The 18806-nt window shown below is 38.5% G+C and overlaps 1 protein-coding gene and 1 long non-coding RNA gene across 2 annotated transcripts; both read left to right on the top strand.

Moving 5' to 3' along the window:
- The first annotated feature begins 5578 nt into the window (after positions 1-5578).
- Positions 5579-8096, top strand: LOC146953990 (uncharacterized). The gene is made up of 2 exons (XR_015011610.1): positions 5579-5951; positions 7834-8096. It is a non-coding gene; the product is annotated as an uncharacterized LOC146953990 (long non-coding RNA).
- Positions 8097-12256: 4160 nt separating this feature from the next.
- On the top strand, positions 12257-12703 carry LOC146953989 (uncharacterized). Its single transcript, XM_085743353.1, has one exon. It carries the CDS (start codon positions 12257-12259, stop codon positions 12701-12703), a length of 447 nt encoding a protein of 148 aa, XP_085599479.1.
- The last annotated feature ends 6103 nt before the right edge of the window (positions 12704-18806 follow it).

Below are 18806 nucleotides of genomic sequence, written 5' to 3'. Positions count from 1 at the left end.
CATTGTTTTGATAGTTGTTATGTTGGAGTTGTGCATTATCGAGTCATTGCTATATGTCCATGCATCATATCATGTTGTTGTTGTTGTTGAAATGTAAAAGGAGGTGTACTTTTACATAGTAAGAGGAGGTGTACTCTTACTTGGATGTTTTTGTTGCATCCATTGTTGTTGATTTGGTACCACATGCATATATGTGTCAAGTCTAGGCGCATTGCATAAATTGAATTGTCAGATGATTGTTTTTGAGATTGTTAATGATGGGTGGTAAGTGTATACTTGTATTGCTTGTATGATTGAATGATTGATGTTGAACATGCATGCAAATACTTGTGAACTCTTTTACAATTATACATCTGTCTATTATAGTTTGATTATGATTAATGTAATACTTACCCCCCAGTGGTTTCGACCGCCTACCTGTCTGTATGGATGGGTAGACGTTGTGCAGGACTAGACGCTTGGTGAGTTTGCTTGTTGGATGTTTGGACGACGGGAGCTTTCTCCGTTGTCGTGTCAGTGTCGTAGTATCTAGGCTCTGATTAGGCTTAGCGTCTATTTGTTGTTTTGGATTCTGTTGCTATGTTGTTGCTATTGTCCACTTGTCGGATTTGAAGTATTTTCATTTGAGGATTTATTGACCATGGCATGTATATGTTGAAGTTTATGATTTGAATTCCGCTGTGATCGTTGAGATATTATATATATGCACGATATTGTTGGGTTTGTTTTGAGACGTAGCATCTATTTCTAGAATATTTCTGATGTATTCGCGCGTTTTACCGCTTAATAGAAATAGGGTGTTACAAGTTGGTATCAGAGCCGTGGTCAGTCTTGTCTAGACTAGTAGATTAGTGTTTGTTGAATTGCCCTGTTAGTATGCGAATGGTAATGAGTTACCTTCGGTACTTGTTCTTGTGTTGTTGTGCTGTTGTTCTTATCTGTTGGTTGGTTTTGTGTAGAAGTAAGATGGCTGGTGGTAGAGATGATGGAGCGATTGCGCAGGCTTTGGCTTCGATGGCTCAGGTGTTGGCTCAGGCTAACGAGCGGGCGGCGGTTGGTCATCGTGATCCTGGAGAGGCTGAGGAGCGAAGGCTTGATCGTTTCTTGCGAAACAGTCCGCCGACGTTCAAGGGTAGGTATGATCCGGATGGAGCTCAGACATGGATGCAAGCCATGGAGAGGATTTTTCGTGCTATGGTGACTAGTGAGGACCAGAAGGTCAGGATGGCTACTCATATGCTTGCAGAAGAAGCTGAGTATTGGTGGACCAATGCTAAGGGGAGGCTTGAGGCTGGTGGAGCGGTGACTTGGGCTAGGTTCAAGACTGAGTTTTTGAGGAAGTACTTTCCTGAGGATTTGAGGACTAAGAAGGAAGTAGAATTCTTGAACTTGAAGCAGGAGAACCGTTCAGTGGCTGAGTATGCGGCAAAGTTTGAGGACCTTTCGAGGTTTTGTCCGTACATCAATGCGGAGGATGCTATGGTTTCCAAGTGTGTGAAGTTCGAGAGCGGCTTGAGGCCCGACATCTACCAGTATATGTGTGTTCAGGAGATCCGTGATTTCGACACTTTGGTGCATAAGTGTCGCATGTTTGATGATGCTGGAAGAGCTAAGGTTAATCACTACAAGGCTCAGAATGAGAAGAAAGGAAAGGGGCATGGATTTGGGAAGCCGTATAACAAAGACAAAGGCAAGAAGAGAGAAGGTGGTGGAGGTTCTAAGGTGAATGTTGCTGAGGTGAGGTGCTTCAAGTGTGGCACTTTGGGTCATTTTGCTAATGATTGCAAGAAGGGTGATAGTTGTTACAAGTGTGGAAAGGCGGGTCACAAGGCTTATGATTGTACTTATGTGGAGAAGGAGATCACTTGCTACAATTATGGTGAGAAGGGGCATATCAGCACCAAGTGTACCAAACCGAAGAAGGCTGCAGACAAGGTGTTTGCATTGAACGCGGAAGAGGTGGAGCATCCGGATAATCTCATCCGAGGTATGTGTTTTATCAATAGTACTCCTTTGATTGCAATTATTGATACTGGTGCTACTCATTCTTTTATCGCGGTTAGTTGTGTTGAGCGGTTGGGTTTGATTGTGACTCCGTTGCCTCGTGGGATGGTTATTGATACCCCAGCTAGTGGATCGGTGACTACTTCTTTAGTGTGTGCTAAGTGTCCTGTTAGTTTTGGCAATGTTGATTTTGAGTTGGATCTTATGTGTCTTCCGTTGAAGCATATGGACGTTATTTTTGGTATGGATTGGATGTTGACTTTTGGTGTTAACATTAATTGTTTGACCAAGAGTGTAACATTTTCTAAGTCGGTAGCTGAGGAAGGTAGAAGGTTCTTGACCGCGGAGCAAGTGAAGAAGTCTTTGGATGGTGAAGCTTGTGTATTCATGATGTTTGCTTCCTTGAAGGAGAGTAGTGAGAAAGGAGTTGGTGATTTGCCGGTAGTGCAAGAGTTTCCAGAAGTTTTTCCGGACGACATTACCGAGTTACCGCCGGAGAGGGAAGTTGAGTTTGCAATTGATTTGGTGCCTGGAACGAGTCTTATTTCGATTGCGCCGTATCGGATGTCTGCATCAGAGTTGGGAGAGTTGAAGAAGCAGTTGGAAGAGTTGTTGGAGAAACAGTTTATCAGGCCAAGTGTTTCGCCGTGGGGAGCTCCTGTGTTGTTGGTTAAGAAGAAAGATGGAAGCATGAGGTTGTGTGTGGATTATCGGCAGTTGAACAAGGTGACAATCAAGAATCGGTATCCGCTTCCGAGGATTGATGATTTGATGGATCAGTTGGTTGGTGCGGAGGTGTTTAGCAAGATTGATTTGAGATCAGGATATCATCAGATTAGAGTGAAGGCGGAAGATATATCCAAAACTGCGTTCAGAACGAGGTATGGGCACTATGAGTATTCTGTGATGCCATTTGGAGTATCTAATGCGCCAGGTGTCTTCATGGAATATATGAATAGAATATTTCATCCTTTTCTGGACCGTTTTGTGGTGGTGTTTATAGATGACATTTTGGTGTATTCTAAGTCCGAAGAAGAGCATGCCGAGCATTTGAGGATGGTGTTGGGAGTTTTGAAGGAGAATAAGTTGTTTGCTAAGTTGTCAAAGTGTGAGTTTTGGTTGCGGGAAGTGAGTTTCCTTGGTCATGTGATTTCTAAAGGTGGCATTGCGGTGGATCCGTCGAAGGTTGATGCAGTGTTGCAATGGGAATCACCTAAGTCTGTTTTTGAAGTTAGAAGCTTTCTTGGATTGGCAGGTTATTATCGGAGGTTCATTGAAGGATTCTCTAAGTTGGCGTTGCCATTGACGCAGTTGACTCGGAAAGGACAAACTTATGTTTGGGACGCTAAGTGTGAGAAGAGTTTCCAAGAGTTGAAGAAGAGGTTGACTTCAGCTCCAGTGTTGATTTTGCCGAATCCGAAGGAATCTTTTGTTGTGTATTGTGATGCTTCTAAGATGGGTCTTGGTGGTGTGCTTATGCAGAATCGTCAGGTGGTGGCTTATGCTTCAAGGCAGTTGAAAGTGCATGAGAAGAATTATCCGACTCATGATTTGGAATTGGCGGCCGTTGTGTATGTGTTGAAAATTTGGAGGCATTATCTGTATGGTTCTAAGTTTGAAGTGTTCAGTGATCATAAGAGTTTGAAGTATTTGTTTGACCAGAAGGAGTTGAATATGAGGCAGAGGAGATGGTTGGAGTATCTTAAGGATTTTGATTTCCATTTGAGCTATCATCCTGGAAAGGCCAATGTTGTTGTTGATGCTTTGAGTAGGAAGTCGTTGCATATGTCTGCTTTGATGGTAAAAGAGTTGGAGTTGATTGAGCAGTTCCGAGATTTGAGTTTGGTTAGTGAATTGACACCGGATGGTGTGAGGTTGGGAATGTTGAAGTTGACAAGTAATATTTTGGAAGAGATTAAGGACGGTCAGAAGGAAGATTTGGAACTTGTAGATCGTGTAGTGTTGGTTAATCAAGGTAAAGGTGGGGACTTCAGATTGGGTGAGAACGGTGTTTTGATGTTTCGTGATCGTATTTGTGTACCGAGAGTTCTTGAGCTTAAGAGGCAGATTTTGGAAGAAGGTCACAGAAGTAGTTTGAGTATTCATCCAGGAGCGACTAAGATGTATCAGGATCTGAAGAGGTTGTTTTAGTGGCCTGGAATGAAGAAAGAGATCGCAGAGTTTGTGTATGCTTGTTTGGTGTGTCAGAAGTCTAAGATTGAACATCAGAAGCCATCAGGTTTGATGCAACCGTTGTTTGTGCCAGAGTGGAAGTGGGATAGTATTTCAATGGACTTTGTTGGAGCGTTGCCGAAGACTGTTAAGGGTTTTGATTCGATTTGGGTGATTGTTGATCGGTTGACGAAGTCGGCACATTTTATTCCTATTAAGACCGGTATGTCTGTGGCTAAGTTGGCGGAGGTCTACATTGAGCAGATTGTTAGATTGCACGGTGTTCCTTCTAGTATTGTGTCGGATCGGGATCCGAGGTTTACTTCTAAGTTTTGGGAGAGTTTGCAAGATGATTTGGGAACTAAGTTGAGGTTGAGTTCTGCGTATCATCCCCAGACTGATGGTCAGACGGAGAGGACTATTCAGAGTTTGGAAGATTTGTTGAGAGCTTGTGTGTTGGAGCAAGGTGTCAGTTGGATTGAATGTTTACCGTTGATTGAGTTCACTTACAACAACAGTTTTCATTCTAGTATCGGAATGGCACCATTTGAGGCTTTGTATGGTCGGAGGTGTAGAACTCCTTTGTGTTGGTATGAGTCAGGAGAAAGTGCCTTGTTAGGTCCGGAAGTTGTGCAAGAGACGACCAAGAAGGTTAAGATGATTCAAGAGAAGATGAGAGCGACTCAGAGTAGGCAGAAGAGTTATCATGATAAGAGAAGGAAAGACCTTGAGTTTCAGGTTGGAGATCATGTGTTTTTGAGAGTGAATCCTGTAACCGGTGTTAGACGTGCTTTGAAGTGTCGAAATTAACTCCTCGTTTTATTGGACCTTTTGAGATTGTTGAGAAGGTTGGGGTTGTAGCGTATCGGATTGCGTTACCGCCATCTTTATCGAATCTTCATGATGTGTTTCATGTATCTCAGTTGCGAAAATATGTGTATGATGCGTCTCATGTGATTCAAGTGGATGATTTGGAAGTTAGGGATAATTTGACTGTTGAGACTTGGCCAGTTAGGATTGAGGATCGTGAAGTGAAGCGTCTGCGTGGCAAGGAGATCGTTTTGGTTAAAGTGATTTGGGTTGGACCGACGGGTGAGAGTACCACTTGGGAATCGGAGAGTAGGATGAGGGTTGCGTACCCGGAGTTGTTTCCTTCAGGTAATTTTCGAGGGCGAAAATTCTTTTAGTGGGGGAGAGTTGTAACAGCCCGATTTTCGCTAGTTTTATTTTATTATTTATTATGTGTGTTATATGTGCTCTTATGTGATTATTTGCCTCTGTGTGTATTTTGGTCGGGATTCGTAGAATTCGGTGTAGAAGGGTATTTTAGTCATTTTGGACTTAGGGGCATTTTGGTCATTTTGAGGGCAGTGGCAATTTTGTAATTTTGCAGAAATTTGTTTTTTTAGTGTTTAGTGGAAGTTATTATTTTACCTAGATACTAGAGAGGGTGTAGTAATTATTTTAATTACCGTTAAGTGACCGTTAGTGTTGTATTTTACCGGTAAGTGAGTAGTAACATTTTTGAGGTTGAATTAGAAATGGGTTAGGCCCATTAAGGTTGTGAGATAAGCCCATTAAGTGAGCCTTTATAAACTAATGTTGGTGAGAAGAGATAGGGTTACAACATTTTCATTTCATTTCATTTCATTTCATTGGAGAGGAGAAGAGATAGAAACTAGAGAGAGGAGCAAGAACAAGGGTTAGAGGCAAGAGGGAGATTCACCATCTAGGAGCTAAATTGAAGCTTGAATTAAGGATTCTTGGTGTTAGAGGTAAGGGGGTTAGTCTTTACTCATAATCACCTAGTTGTAGCTTCTACCCTAACTTCTTACATAAGTGCTTATTTGAATAATTGATTATTTGTGCAATTAAGTGTGAAATTCGTGCTTATGTTATGATGTCATGTTTGGGTATGCAAATTAAATGTTAATTGAGTTGTTGATGATGAATTTGAGAGCTTAAATCATGTACATATGTATGCTTTGTGTTTTAATCAAAAATTGATGATATGAAGTGTTGTTGTGATGAATTGTTGATGAATTCATGATGTTTAGTTGTTGTTGTTGTTCTGAGATGTTGTTGTTGATGATTAAAACATTGGGTAATCATAATTGGAGAGTTTACTATGACTTTGTGTTGTTTTTGTGGTTTTGATGAAAAATGGGTCAAATGATGATTTTTGTTAAGAGGATGTTGTATTGCAAATTTTATATGATTTTGAGTGTCTTTTCATGTTTAGAAATGTTTAAACAAACTTTGGGATCAAATTTGAGCTTTGGGAAGTCAAAATTGGAGTTTTGGGGTGAAAATGAGGTTTTTCCCGAGACTGGACTGTCATAACTCGCAGTTGCAAGTAAATCACTCGCAGTTGCGAGTTGCACAGGACAGAACTCCCTGTTTCGCATTCTTGCGTCTTTTTCGCACGTTTCTGTTTTGAAATGGTTTTCGGTGTAAACATGAAAGTTGTAGAGAATTTTGTTAGCTTTCCAATGGCTTTGGTTTGACTTGAAAATAATTCTTGGTTTTTGAGTTATGATGAAAATACTCCAAGGTGGTCTTGGTGAAATTTTACGAAAATTCCGCATAACTATTTCTAAGTCGACCCAAACCTTATGGATTGTTTCCAATCTTCGAAACTTATATTTTATGAGTTCAATTAAGGTGTTTAGTAGTATTTAAACTATGATGTGAGGGATCTAACTTGTTTTGCTTTGAAAATGGAAAATTTTGTAAAAAGTGGAAAAGTGAGACGAACTTTGTGATTTTTATGAATTCGTTGTTTTTGGCCGATGAAATGCCTATGTATCCTCTACTGCACCTATAAGCGACTTGTGAGAATACATGGCATAGGCAATTGAGCTTGTAGAGTTGGTTTTGGTTCATAAATTCTATTATTTTTAAAAGGTGACTTTTGGAGACGAACTTAGTAGAAATGAATCTTGAAGGACTAAAGTCTTATGAATCTTTTGTGAATGGTCACATATGATTAAATAATTGTGTTTGAATGATTGTAGAAGGTTGAGAATGATGCTTATCATAAATTGTTGTGTTATTCCATTTTACTTGATTTATGTGATGTAAATGGAAACGAATTGTAAATTGATGATGATGAATGTGGATGAACCTTATGTGAGCTATGATTGTTGAATGTATGGGCATGATTCTTGATAATGCAATGTTGTTGAGTTGTTGAAATGTAAAAGGAGGTGTACTTTTACATTGTTTTGATAGTTGTTATGTTGGAGTTGTGCATTATCGAGTCATTGCTATATGTCCATGCATCATATCATGTTGTTGTTGTTGTTGAAATGTAAAAGGAGGTGTACTTTTACATAGTAAGAGGAGGTGTACTCTTACTTGGATGTTTTTGTTGCATCCATTGTTGTTGATTTGGTACCACATGCATATATGTGTCAAGTCTAGGCGCATTGCATAAATTGAATTGTCAGATGATTGTTTTTGAGATTGTTAATGATGGGTGGTAAGTGTATACTTGTATTGCTTGTATGATTGAATGATTGATGTTGAACATGCATGCAAATACTTGTGAACTCTTTTACAATTATACATCTGTCTATTATAGTTTGATTATGATTAATGTAATACTTACCCCCCAGTGGTTTCGACCGCCTACCTGTCTGTATGGATGGGTAGACGTTGTGCAGGACTAGACGCTTGGTGAGTTTGCTTGTTGGATGTTTGGACGACGGGAGCTTTCTCCGTTGTCGTGTCAGTGTCGTAGTATCTAGGCTCTGATTAGACTTAGCGTCTATTTGTTGTTTTGGATTCTGTTGCTATGTTGTTGCTATTGTCCACTTGTCGGATTTGAAGTATTTTCATTTGAGGATTTATTGACCATGGCATGTATATGTTGAAGTTTATGATTTGAATTCCGCTGTGATCGTTGAGATATTATATATATGCACGATATTGTTGGGTTTGTTTTGAGACGTAGCATCTATTTCTAGAATATTTCTGATGTATTCGCGCGTTTTACTGCTTAATAGAAATAGGGTGTTACATGTAGCACCAGTATCAATAATAGCAACTAAAGGAGTATTGTTAATATAACAAGTACCTCTGATCAAACGATCCTCATTTCAGTCTGAGTACCAGTCAAAGCAAACATTTTCCCTCTAGTCTGAGTCTTCTTTGGATTCGTACACTGAGACCCAATATGACCCTCTTCTTTGCAGTTAAAACACACAATGTCCCCATGCTTACACTCTGCAAGTGTATGTCCTTTACTGCCACAACGAAAGCACCGTTTAATATCCTTAGTACAAGCATTACTCTTATGGCCTTTCTCGCCACAAGTGTAACAAACAATCTCAGCACCAACATCCTTCTTATTTGACCTCCTCTCATCATTAGTTCTTCCTTTTCCTTTGTCAGCAGGAGCACTGTAAGGCTTTGGGCGACTTTGTTGGCCCTTACCCCTCTTCTCACTCATAATCTTATAATGAGCTTTGCTGTCATCTTCATAGATTCTGCATCTGCTCACCAAAGCAGAAAAGTCACGGATCTGTTGGTAACCAATGGCTCGCTTAATATCAGCACGCAAACCATTCTCAAACTTGATACACTTAGAGAACTCAGCATTGTCCCCAGTGTAGTGTGGATAGAACTGAGCCAGCTCCACAAACTTTGTTGCATACTCTGTCACCGACATGTTTCCTTGCTTCAGCTCTAGGAACTCGATCTCCTTTCTTCCGCGAACATCTTCTGGAAAATATCTGTTTAGGAACTCTCTCTTAAACACAGCCCAAGTAATAACTGCATCATCCTGCTCTAGGGTAGGTTGGAGGCTCACCCACCAGTCATCAGCTTCCTCAGCCAGCATATGCGTTCCAAAACGCACCTTCTGATCATCAGTACATTGCATAACTCTGAAAATTCTTTCAACCTCCTTGAGCCACGTCTGTGCTCCATCAGGGTCGTACCTTCCTTTGAAAGTAGGAGGATGATTTCTCATAAAGGTCTCCAACATTCTCACATCAGCATTCGCACCAGCACCAGCATTTGGATGTTGTCACACAGCTTGGGCTACAGCTTCCAAAGCAGCAGTAATCGCAGCATCATTTCTTCCAGCCATTCTAGTCCTCTTATAGCAGATAAAATTCGCAGCCTCCAGGTCTCTTCTCTGCACAACACACAACAATTAGAATAACATAATAATGGTATTCCAACTGCTAAAGACACAACTCGACTCACTACTTGGCCGGACGGACCGACCTGCTCTGATACCAATTGTAACATCCCGTTTTCCCAACCTTAAAATTTCATTTAAAATCAGATTATTTTGATACAAACGGAATGTCACATACTTCATTTAAATCATAAAATGGATAATAATAATAATCCTTCAAATTCAACATCATGAAAATCTTAAAACTGTTGTAGCGGAAAATAGTTCAACATTTAAAAGTCTTGGCACGCAGGCCTGATTGGAAAATCTCATAAATTAGTTCATAAAAGAGACACGTAAGGAATAGAAGTAAAAGCAAGCCCTTATCCCGTTACGTATCAGAGCACCTAGACACCAAGTGAGGAGTCCACTCACGAACGCCTCTAATCTTTATTACCTGCACATTACCCACGGTCGAGGCAACATATACGCAGAAGGGGTGAGATTTCATAATTAATACATTAAGCATATAATCCAATAAAATGCATTTAACAAGTTAAACATTAATAACATCTCAACAATTAACACTTAGCATATTTTTCATTTCATAACAAATACAATCATCAAATACTATTACTAATTTTCATCTCAAATCATAATCAACTTAACACTCAACTTGACGACACAACTCATCTTTGACCATGCAACTCTATCAACTCAACAACAGCTTAACAACTTAGACCATCATGAAACTTCTTGATATGCAAATGCATGTGGTACCAATCAACTACAAAATGAGCATAATAGGCTCTTCAACGTGTGAGCACAAAGGCTGCCGGGCCTAAAGCCCCCAACTTTAATGAGCACAAAGGCTGCCGGGCCTAAAGCCCCCAACTTTAATGAGCACAAAGGCTGCCGGGCCTAAAGCCCCCAACTTTAATGAGCATGCAATGAACTCAAACTTCCAACAACATAGACCGACTCATGCAACTTCAAGACACTAACAGTCAATAGCAGGGAACAGCAGCAAGATACATCATTTAATAACACTTGAATGCGTTAACATCATCTAAGGAATGAATTACATCAACATAAGTATCATAAAGCATCATTATAACATTCATGCAACAACACTACTAATCTCAGTCACCTGAACAAACTTCTGGAGCTTATGAAAGTATCCTAAACAGCTCTCTTACTTACTTCTAAGGTCAACTCAAGACTACACGTGCGAAAGGATCGCATCAGGACAATTTTGGGCAACTATCAGCCTAACTCGCAGTGGCGAGTAACTTTGCTCGCAATGGCGAGTAAAGCGTGCATTCTGGGTTCCTAAGTCCTTACTCGCAGTGGCGAGTTATTCTGCTCGCAATGGCGAGCTTACAAGTCACTCGCAGTTGCGAGTTGCATTGCTCGCAGTTGCGAGCTCTGGGTTCTAGCTCGCAGTTGCGAGTGTCCTTGCTCGCAGGTGCGAGCAATGAATGTCAGTACGGCCAGAAACCTAAAAATCACAACTTTTCACCTATACTCATGATTCTTTCATCCAAATAGCATCTAATTATCATCTTAAGTAATATCTAAGGTCTGTACACTAATTTTGCATCAATCTAACATCTGTTCATGATTCAATCATCAAAATTGATCTTAAACCTAATTCCCAATTCTCACCAAAGCTTAACCTAATCATGCTAAATTCATCCTATAGAATTATACCCTTAATAATATTGAAAATTAGTCTCACCCTTACCTGGTAATTGCAGAAATCGCAGCCCTCACTCTCTTGTTCTCCTTTTCTGACTTTTCTCCCTTTTTCTCCAAAAACGTACGTACCGTTTTTCTACCTTATGTCTGTCTATTTATCTCTCCTTTTTACTCTTCTCACTACTAAATTACTCATCTCACAACACAGCCCAAATTTTAATATTTTTATTTTCTTTATCATATCTTATTTTATTTAATAATAAAATAAGTCATACCAACATAACAACTTCAGGAATCATAAAATCCACATATATCAATCACTTAAATCATAAATCATATAAGCATATATTTATAAATATACTCTAAACTTCATCGAATTAATTAAATAATTAAGACGGGCGTTACAACTTCAGTATAAATACAAGACTACAAGACCTAATTCACCACCGAAGCCGTCATTGAAGATTAGTGCTATTTTAGGGTTTTGAGTCATTGTTTTATTGAGCCTTTCTTGTATCACCTTGATACATGTTAAGGACTGTTTTTTATTGAGTTGTAAGTTGTGTACTACTCCAAAGCTGTGAAGCACGGAGGTAGATAGTTTGTTCACTACTCCAAAGTTGTGAAGCACGGAGATAGGTAGTTTTGTTTGAAGGTAACTTCATCTTTTGTTGTGTTGATAACCTGATAATCACAGGGGTTGTGATTGGTTGTAGGGAGTGAGATGGGATCTCAGATCTAGAAGTTCCTAGGTTGAAGTCAATACGGGTAGGTCCTTGGTCTTTAGTGTAAATGAGGAGTTTGCTGAGAGCTGGAGAATAAGGACTACACTAGTGGATTTCCTCCTGGCTTGGTAGCCCCCAGAGTAGGTGACGTTGCACTGAACTAGGTTAACAAACTCACTGTGCCATTTACTATCTTGTCTTTTATTTTGTTGTTTTATTTATGTCCACTGCTATCACGATGTTCTAAACATCTCATTCAACATCCGTAATCTATGCCGAGTGTTGGAACATCTCGTAGAACATTCTGTTGCTAGCCAGCCAGAATTTCACTATGTGGTGGAAGGAGGTAGTGAAGATTAGAGATGGGGTAGGTAGTGGCGAAAATGAGTGGTTTAATGATTGTGTGGTGTGGCGGGTGGATGATGGGGAGGCCACGCTTTTTTAGCATGATCGTTGGTGTGGTGATGTTTCTTTTCGGGTGCGCTTTAGTAGGATATTTGATTTAACTGTGAATAAATCAATAATGGTTAAAGACATGTTTTTACAAGGTTGGGGGGAAGGGGGTGAGACTTGGCAGTGGCGTAGGAGGTTGTGGGTGTGGGAGGAGGAGTTACTAAAGGAGTGTAGGTTATTACTTCTTGATGTTTCTTTGCAGCCTCTTTCTTATGATGTGTGGCAGTGGCTTCCGGACCCTTCTGGAGGTTACTCTGTTCGTGGTGTGTATGCTATGCTCACAGCTCAGGAGAATCCACAGGTTTTGCATGATGTCAATTTAATTTGGCATAAACAGATTCCCCTAAAGGTGTCTATTTTTGCTTGGCGGCTGCTCCGTGATTGCCTTCCTACTAAATCTAATTTGGCGACACAAGGTGTAATTGATTCAGATGCATGTTTGTGTGTTTCTGGATGCGGTCAGGTGGAGGATTCTCATCACTTGTTTTTGTCGTGTACTTGCTTTGGGTCATTGTAGCCTTTATTGCAGTCTTGGATTGGTTTTGATGGTGTCGACCATCAAGATATTTCAGATCACTTTATAGATCAACTACTAGACAAAGTAAAATATTATTCTTTGTGGTGGTTGAAAGCCAAAAAGGCTATCTTTGTATTTGGTGAACACTTGTGGTGGTCGAGTCCTTTGTCGTGTTTAGGCATTGGATAACCACTTTTTGTACCTTGATTGTGCTGCTTGTTTTTTAGTAGTTTTTTCGACACACCTTGTGCTAAGGAGACTACTATATCAGTGTTAATATAATCCATTTTTGCTTGTTCAAAAAAAAATTTATAAGTACAGATATTTGTGACTTTCAAATGTAACAAATTCAACAAACCATATTTATCTTTTTTAATGACAACAATAATATAACAAATATAACAAAATTTCTTATGTATTTTAATAACACAAACAATATAACATTATTATAGAACAGTTTATTTAAGTGTATTATTGAAATAAAAAAAGTCAACCTAAAATCTCTCCAAACCCCCCTAATTGATCCTTATTTATTAATTTTGTTACGTCTGCAGCAATTTAACCTAATTTTTTCCCGCTCATTTGCTTTATTAGGTTTGCAATTATTTAACCTAACAAATTCCATCTAAAAAATGCATCGCACCAATTTCATTCTATCCTCTTGCCTTTTTTTCTACACTTATCCTTATTTATTAATTTTGTTACGTCTGTAGCAATTTAACCTAATTTTTCCTTATTTATTAATTTTGTTAGGTCTGCAGCAATTTAACCTAATTTTTCCCGCTCATTTGCTTTATTAGGTTTGCAATTATTTAACCTAACAAATTCCATCCAAAAAAATGAATCGCACCAATTTCATTCCTATCCTCTTGCCTTTTTTTTTGAAGAAAATATATTCTACACTTATTTGATGCTGCACGTTTGTTCTAGAAACTATGAGCATATCAATGATCACGTTTGATGCCTTCTATTTTATACTTTTTTTTGGCTACCCTGATTTCCATGTAAACTTGGTTATATATACCTGAATTATTGATAGGATTACCGAATTTTCTTTTATAATATTTTCAGATTTCATACATTTTATGAAGTGTTTTATTTTGTCTACTATGGATTATCACGTGTTATTTTTTCACCGTTACCTATTATATATTGCATTTTATTATTCGTATGCCAATCCCTTTACAATAAACCCGAGCGGAGCACGGGTCAAAAATCTAGCCTTTTTTTTTTAAGAAAATATTTTCTACACTTATCCTCTAAAATGCTTTATTAGGTTAGCAGCAATTTAACCGAACAAATTCCATCTAAAATGCAGCGCATCAATTTAACCTAACAAATTCCCTCTAAAATGCAGTAATCCCTAATATTTCTGCTCACTTTTCATTCCTATCATGTTTTGTCATCGTTTGTATATATCTATTGTTTCTGTAGACTTTTTTTTTTTACAATAATTAATGTTAATATTCCTGAAGTCCAGTAATTTTAAACCAAAATATTCTCATACTTCTTTATTTTCATACGTCTTTAAAATTTTATTTTATGGCAAAGTATTATACCTTTTAACATATTATTTTATTTATGATGCAGACTATGAATATTATTTTCTACCACTATAAGCCAAGTATTGATAGCTTATGGATGAAAAAAGGGATTGATAATATGCTCTGGAGATTTTTAGGCGATTTATTTACTGTTCATGACCTAACCCTCTCCCTAGGTAACCTTTAATCTGCCGTAAACCACCACCAACCAACCATGACAAACACCACAACCACCATCCCTAACTTCATCGTACCTTGGCCTTGCATGATTGACCACACAGACACACCAATTGTTAATCAACCTAACAACATGTCCAACCCTAACGGTGTCACAGTGACCAAAAACCAACAGAAAACCTTTGCACAAGCCCTTTCTAATGTTTGTGATGTTCCTTTAAGCCAATTACCTCAACCAATCAAAAAGGGTAATCGTGTGGCTATCGAAATTCAGGAAGAGGAGTATTTTGCTGGATTAGATGAGTGCAAACACAACTTGCACGGGAGAATGATTTGGCCTAAGGGGTCATCTCCGGTTTCGTTGGATAACTTGCGTGCCAAGCTGTCTGTTCTGTGGAAAACATTGGGAAAATGGGGAGTCTCATTTATTGGAAGGGGATTCTACGAATTCACTTTTTCATCCATCGAAGATCTTAGAAGGGTGCGATCTGTGGGATCTTGGGCTCTTAATCCAGGTATGTTGAAGCTTTTTGCTTGGACCAAAGACTTTAGCCCTAGCACGCAACAACAAACCACTGCACAGGTATGGATTCGTATTTTTGGCCTTTCTCAAGAATACTGGAGACAGAGAATTTTGTTTGCTATTGCTAGTGGGGTTGGCACTCCCATTTGCACTGATTCCATTACGAGCAAACCTAGAATAGAGAGAGCATTTGGCTATTACGCACGTGTTTTGGTAGATTTGAGTCTGGCACAGGATTTGGTTCACAGGATTTTAGTTGAAAGGAAGGGATTTGCTTTCTTTGTTGACATTGAGTATGAAAATCTCCCTGATTTTTGTACTCATTGCCAATGTACTGGTCACCACATTGATATTTGTAAGAGATTGAAGGATTTGAATCAGGGTGTACCCCAGAAGCTGCAGGGCAAAGCTAAGGTTCCTGAGAAAATTTATGTTCAAAAGAAACCTGTAGCTGTCAACATGGAGAATTCTGCTACCAAAACAGTTGAGAGAAACAAAGAGGATGTTGCTTTGGAAGAAGAAATAAATGTAGCCATTGAAGCACACAATGCAGCATTTGCCTCTAACTCAGTTAACAAGTCTGCTTCACAAGTTGTACCAGTTATTGAACCTGTTTTCAGTGTTGGAGAGACTGATTTTGTGGGCAATACACAAAGTCAGGTTGACTTGGAATGTTCTCAGAGTCCTACCAGTGTTCCTCCTAATGCTAACTTGGCACAGAAAGACATTGATTTCCTGAAAGAATCATGGGCAAAATTAGCTGATTTAGATGTTACAGTGGAATCCCAGAACAGGTTTCTTGCTCTTCAAGATTTCAATACTGAAGACATTGCCCAGCCTGTCCTCTCACCAGTTCTCAGCCCAGTAATTGATGATGAGGGTTTTCAACAAGTGATTACAAAGCAATCTAAGAAACCTCTAAAGGCTGCTATGTCGAAAAGCACATACTCTACCAGATCAAAGGTTGTCACATCAAGACCTTTGAAATGAAGTGCATGTTTTGGAACTTGAGGGGACTAGCTAACTCCCCAACTAAGTTAGCTTTAAAAAAGTTACTTAATAAGCATAAACCAGATTTGTGTTTTGTTTCTGAACCTTGGATGAAGGTATCTAAGTTTTCTTTAAGCTGGATTGACAAACTTGGCATGAAACTTTTTTGTGTTAACTATAGAGGAACCCTGATAGATGTTTGGCAAGTGCACCAAATACTATCGAAGTAGTAAAAATATCGATCCCACGAGGACTGTGTTAATCTCAATTCAGCAATAAGGTAAAATATTTAGGATGTGTAAAAGTTATTTTTGGTTTGCCACTAGGCAGTAGAATTGATTGCATAAAATTAAATAACATAAAATAAAGATTTGGTTAGAAAATAGTAGAGAGATGAGATCAGGTCTTTTGAATCATCTATGTTCCCCTAATTGTTATACTGCACCTATTCTTATGAATGATCTTCTAATCCCACGATAGTTAACAAAATAGTCATAATCAATCCCTTGAGTTAGGACCCTCTTCTTAAACTACAGCCCCTAATCCCTTAGGTGGTCTAATAATCTTTGAAGGTTTAAAGCATGTTAACCTAATATCACTAATAAACGATTATCCATTCCTAGACTAACCATGTTTATTAGAACAATTCAATAGGTCTAAGTAGAAAGCTATGGTCAGTAGTCATTCATTCTCACAAAATCATATTTATATTTGATCAGGATATAAAAAGCATTAAGAACAATTGAATTGAATAAAGACTAGAATATCATTCACAATAAATAGAGTTTCACAGCACAAGGTATCAATTAGGGTTACAAGGAATCATCTCAGACCTAATCGCTAAGAGATTTAGCTACTCATAATTGAGTTTACAAATAGCATAATCAATGAAAGAATTAAAACATACATAAACTGGTAAAGAATGGAGGAAATCGCCCCGTTCTTCAGTCTCCAGGTCTGCAAATCGCACTTTCTCTCTCCAGAATTCGTAACCTTTGTTTTCAGAATAGTCTTCAGCTTAAATAGGCAACAACTGCTCCTAAAATCGTGGCACGATTTAAGTAAATCGTGACACGTTTCTGCTTGTGTAACAAACTACAAAAATTAGGGTTTCCATAATCGTGTCACGTTTTTGCCATCGTGACACGTTTTCACCAATGTCGAATGCATGTTTCTTGAAAGCTCCAAATCGTGACATGTTTTCAGTAATCGTGACACGATTCCCTTCTTTTCAGTTTCTTCAGTTTTTCTTGCTTTTCTTGCCTTTTCTTGCTGCTTAAGCTTGCTTGTGAACTCCAAAATGTGATGAAAATGACACTAAAAATAGCGAATAATTGACTGTCATCACAGCCCCAAACTTGAACCATTCCTTGTCCTCAAGGAATCTACTTGCAATATTGACAATCGACAGTAAAATAACAATTACCTGATCAAGCGATAGTACCCAAAAGTTCAACACCTTACTAGCTAAAGATGAGCTAGTTTGACTTGTACGCATCCACCAATTCACAACTCCACGCAAAAATATGAAAGGGTTCACACACAGTCGACATGAAATCTACATATTACCATACGCTTGAAAAGTTTCTAAACGTTAATCAAAATCAATGGCAATGCACACTTTGAGGTCTTTAAGGGTTATAATGGGGCTTAGGTGAAGGTGGGATAATATTTGGATAAGTAGGCTACACAAAATTTGAGTTAGGCATTCCTACGGAAGTTAAGCACAAAATTCAATCCATCATTCATTCACCTTATGGAACAACAATTCTTGCAAAGGTACTAGAGAACACTTGTAACTATTGGGACAATCGAGTTTAAAGTTACTTGGATTTTCAATGTTTTGTCCCTTTTCATTCTATTCTCTTTTTTTTTTTTTGATACACCATTTTTGTGTGTATTTTTTTATGATAATGTTCTTTGTTCTCTAGTACCCCCAGCCCCAAACTTAGTTGGTTGCAAATTCCAATAGCAACCCCAAACTTAATTATTTAGCAACATTCTACAATGCCTAACTCAGAAAAGCAATATGGGACAAGTCCTAAAAGTCTCTAAGCTTGTAATGTAGTTTGTCACAGAACAAAAAGTTCTAATCCTACCGGCTCAAATTGGTTAAGAAAAGGATAGAATATAACAATTAAAATCAGGGTAGGCTTCAAAAGGCTCACAGGACCAAACACTTTTGCCTCAGTGTGCTAATGACAAAGATCAATCAACAGTAGAGAAACAATGCAAGTTCTAGAAATGTAAATCAATGGAACACTCTATATAAGTAAATTGGAAAAATAAAATTTGGCCATGAATCCTTACAGTTTAGATATCTGGGAGTTGTGACTACCTGTCTTTAACTGCCGTACACTTCGCCTTTGAAATACCAAGTCACTCCTCCTTTTGAACTTTTGGAATACCACTTGAACAACTATTTGTTACTAAACTGTAAAAAGTCAACAAACAAGCAAATTCATCAATAATAAACAAGTTCAGATTCAATCACATAACAGGGGGATACAACTGAGTTATTCAAACATACTGACAATTGTCTGACTCAACAATAAAAATAAAATACTGAAAGTAAAGACATAATAAAAAGGATGGGTTGCCTCCCACCAAGCGCTTTATTTTACGTCATTGAGCTTGACGCTTCAACTAATGTTAGGGTGGAAAATATGATAGAAAGAATACATCATCCTTCTTCTTCCTCTTGTTTGGTAGGAATTCCATGAATTTGTAGCAAAGAAGTAGATGCTCCCATGCTCTCACCGTTAAACATTTGGAATTTAAGCTCTCCCACCGTAGAGAAGGACATGCAACCATCTGCACACGAGTGATTTTCTTAACCCCTGTTTGTTCAGACTTCGGGAAAATGTCA

Source organism: Medicago sativa, chromosome 1, assembly GCF_051527215.1.
Source record: "Medicago sativa cultivar Bolivia chromosome 1, Bolivia_mono, whole genome shotgun sequence".
NCBI lineage: Eukaryota > Viridiplantae > Streptophyta > Magnoliopsida > Fabales > Fabaceae > Medicago > Medicago sativa.
The sequence above is the reverse complement of the archived record's forward strand: the minus strand, read 5'-3'. Positions and strand labels throughout refer to the sequence as shown.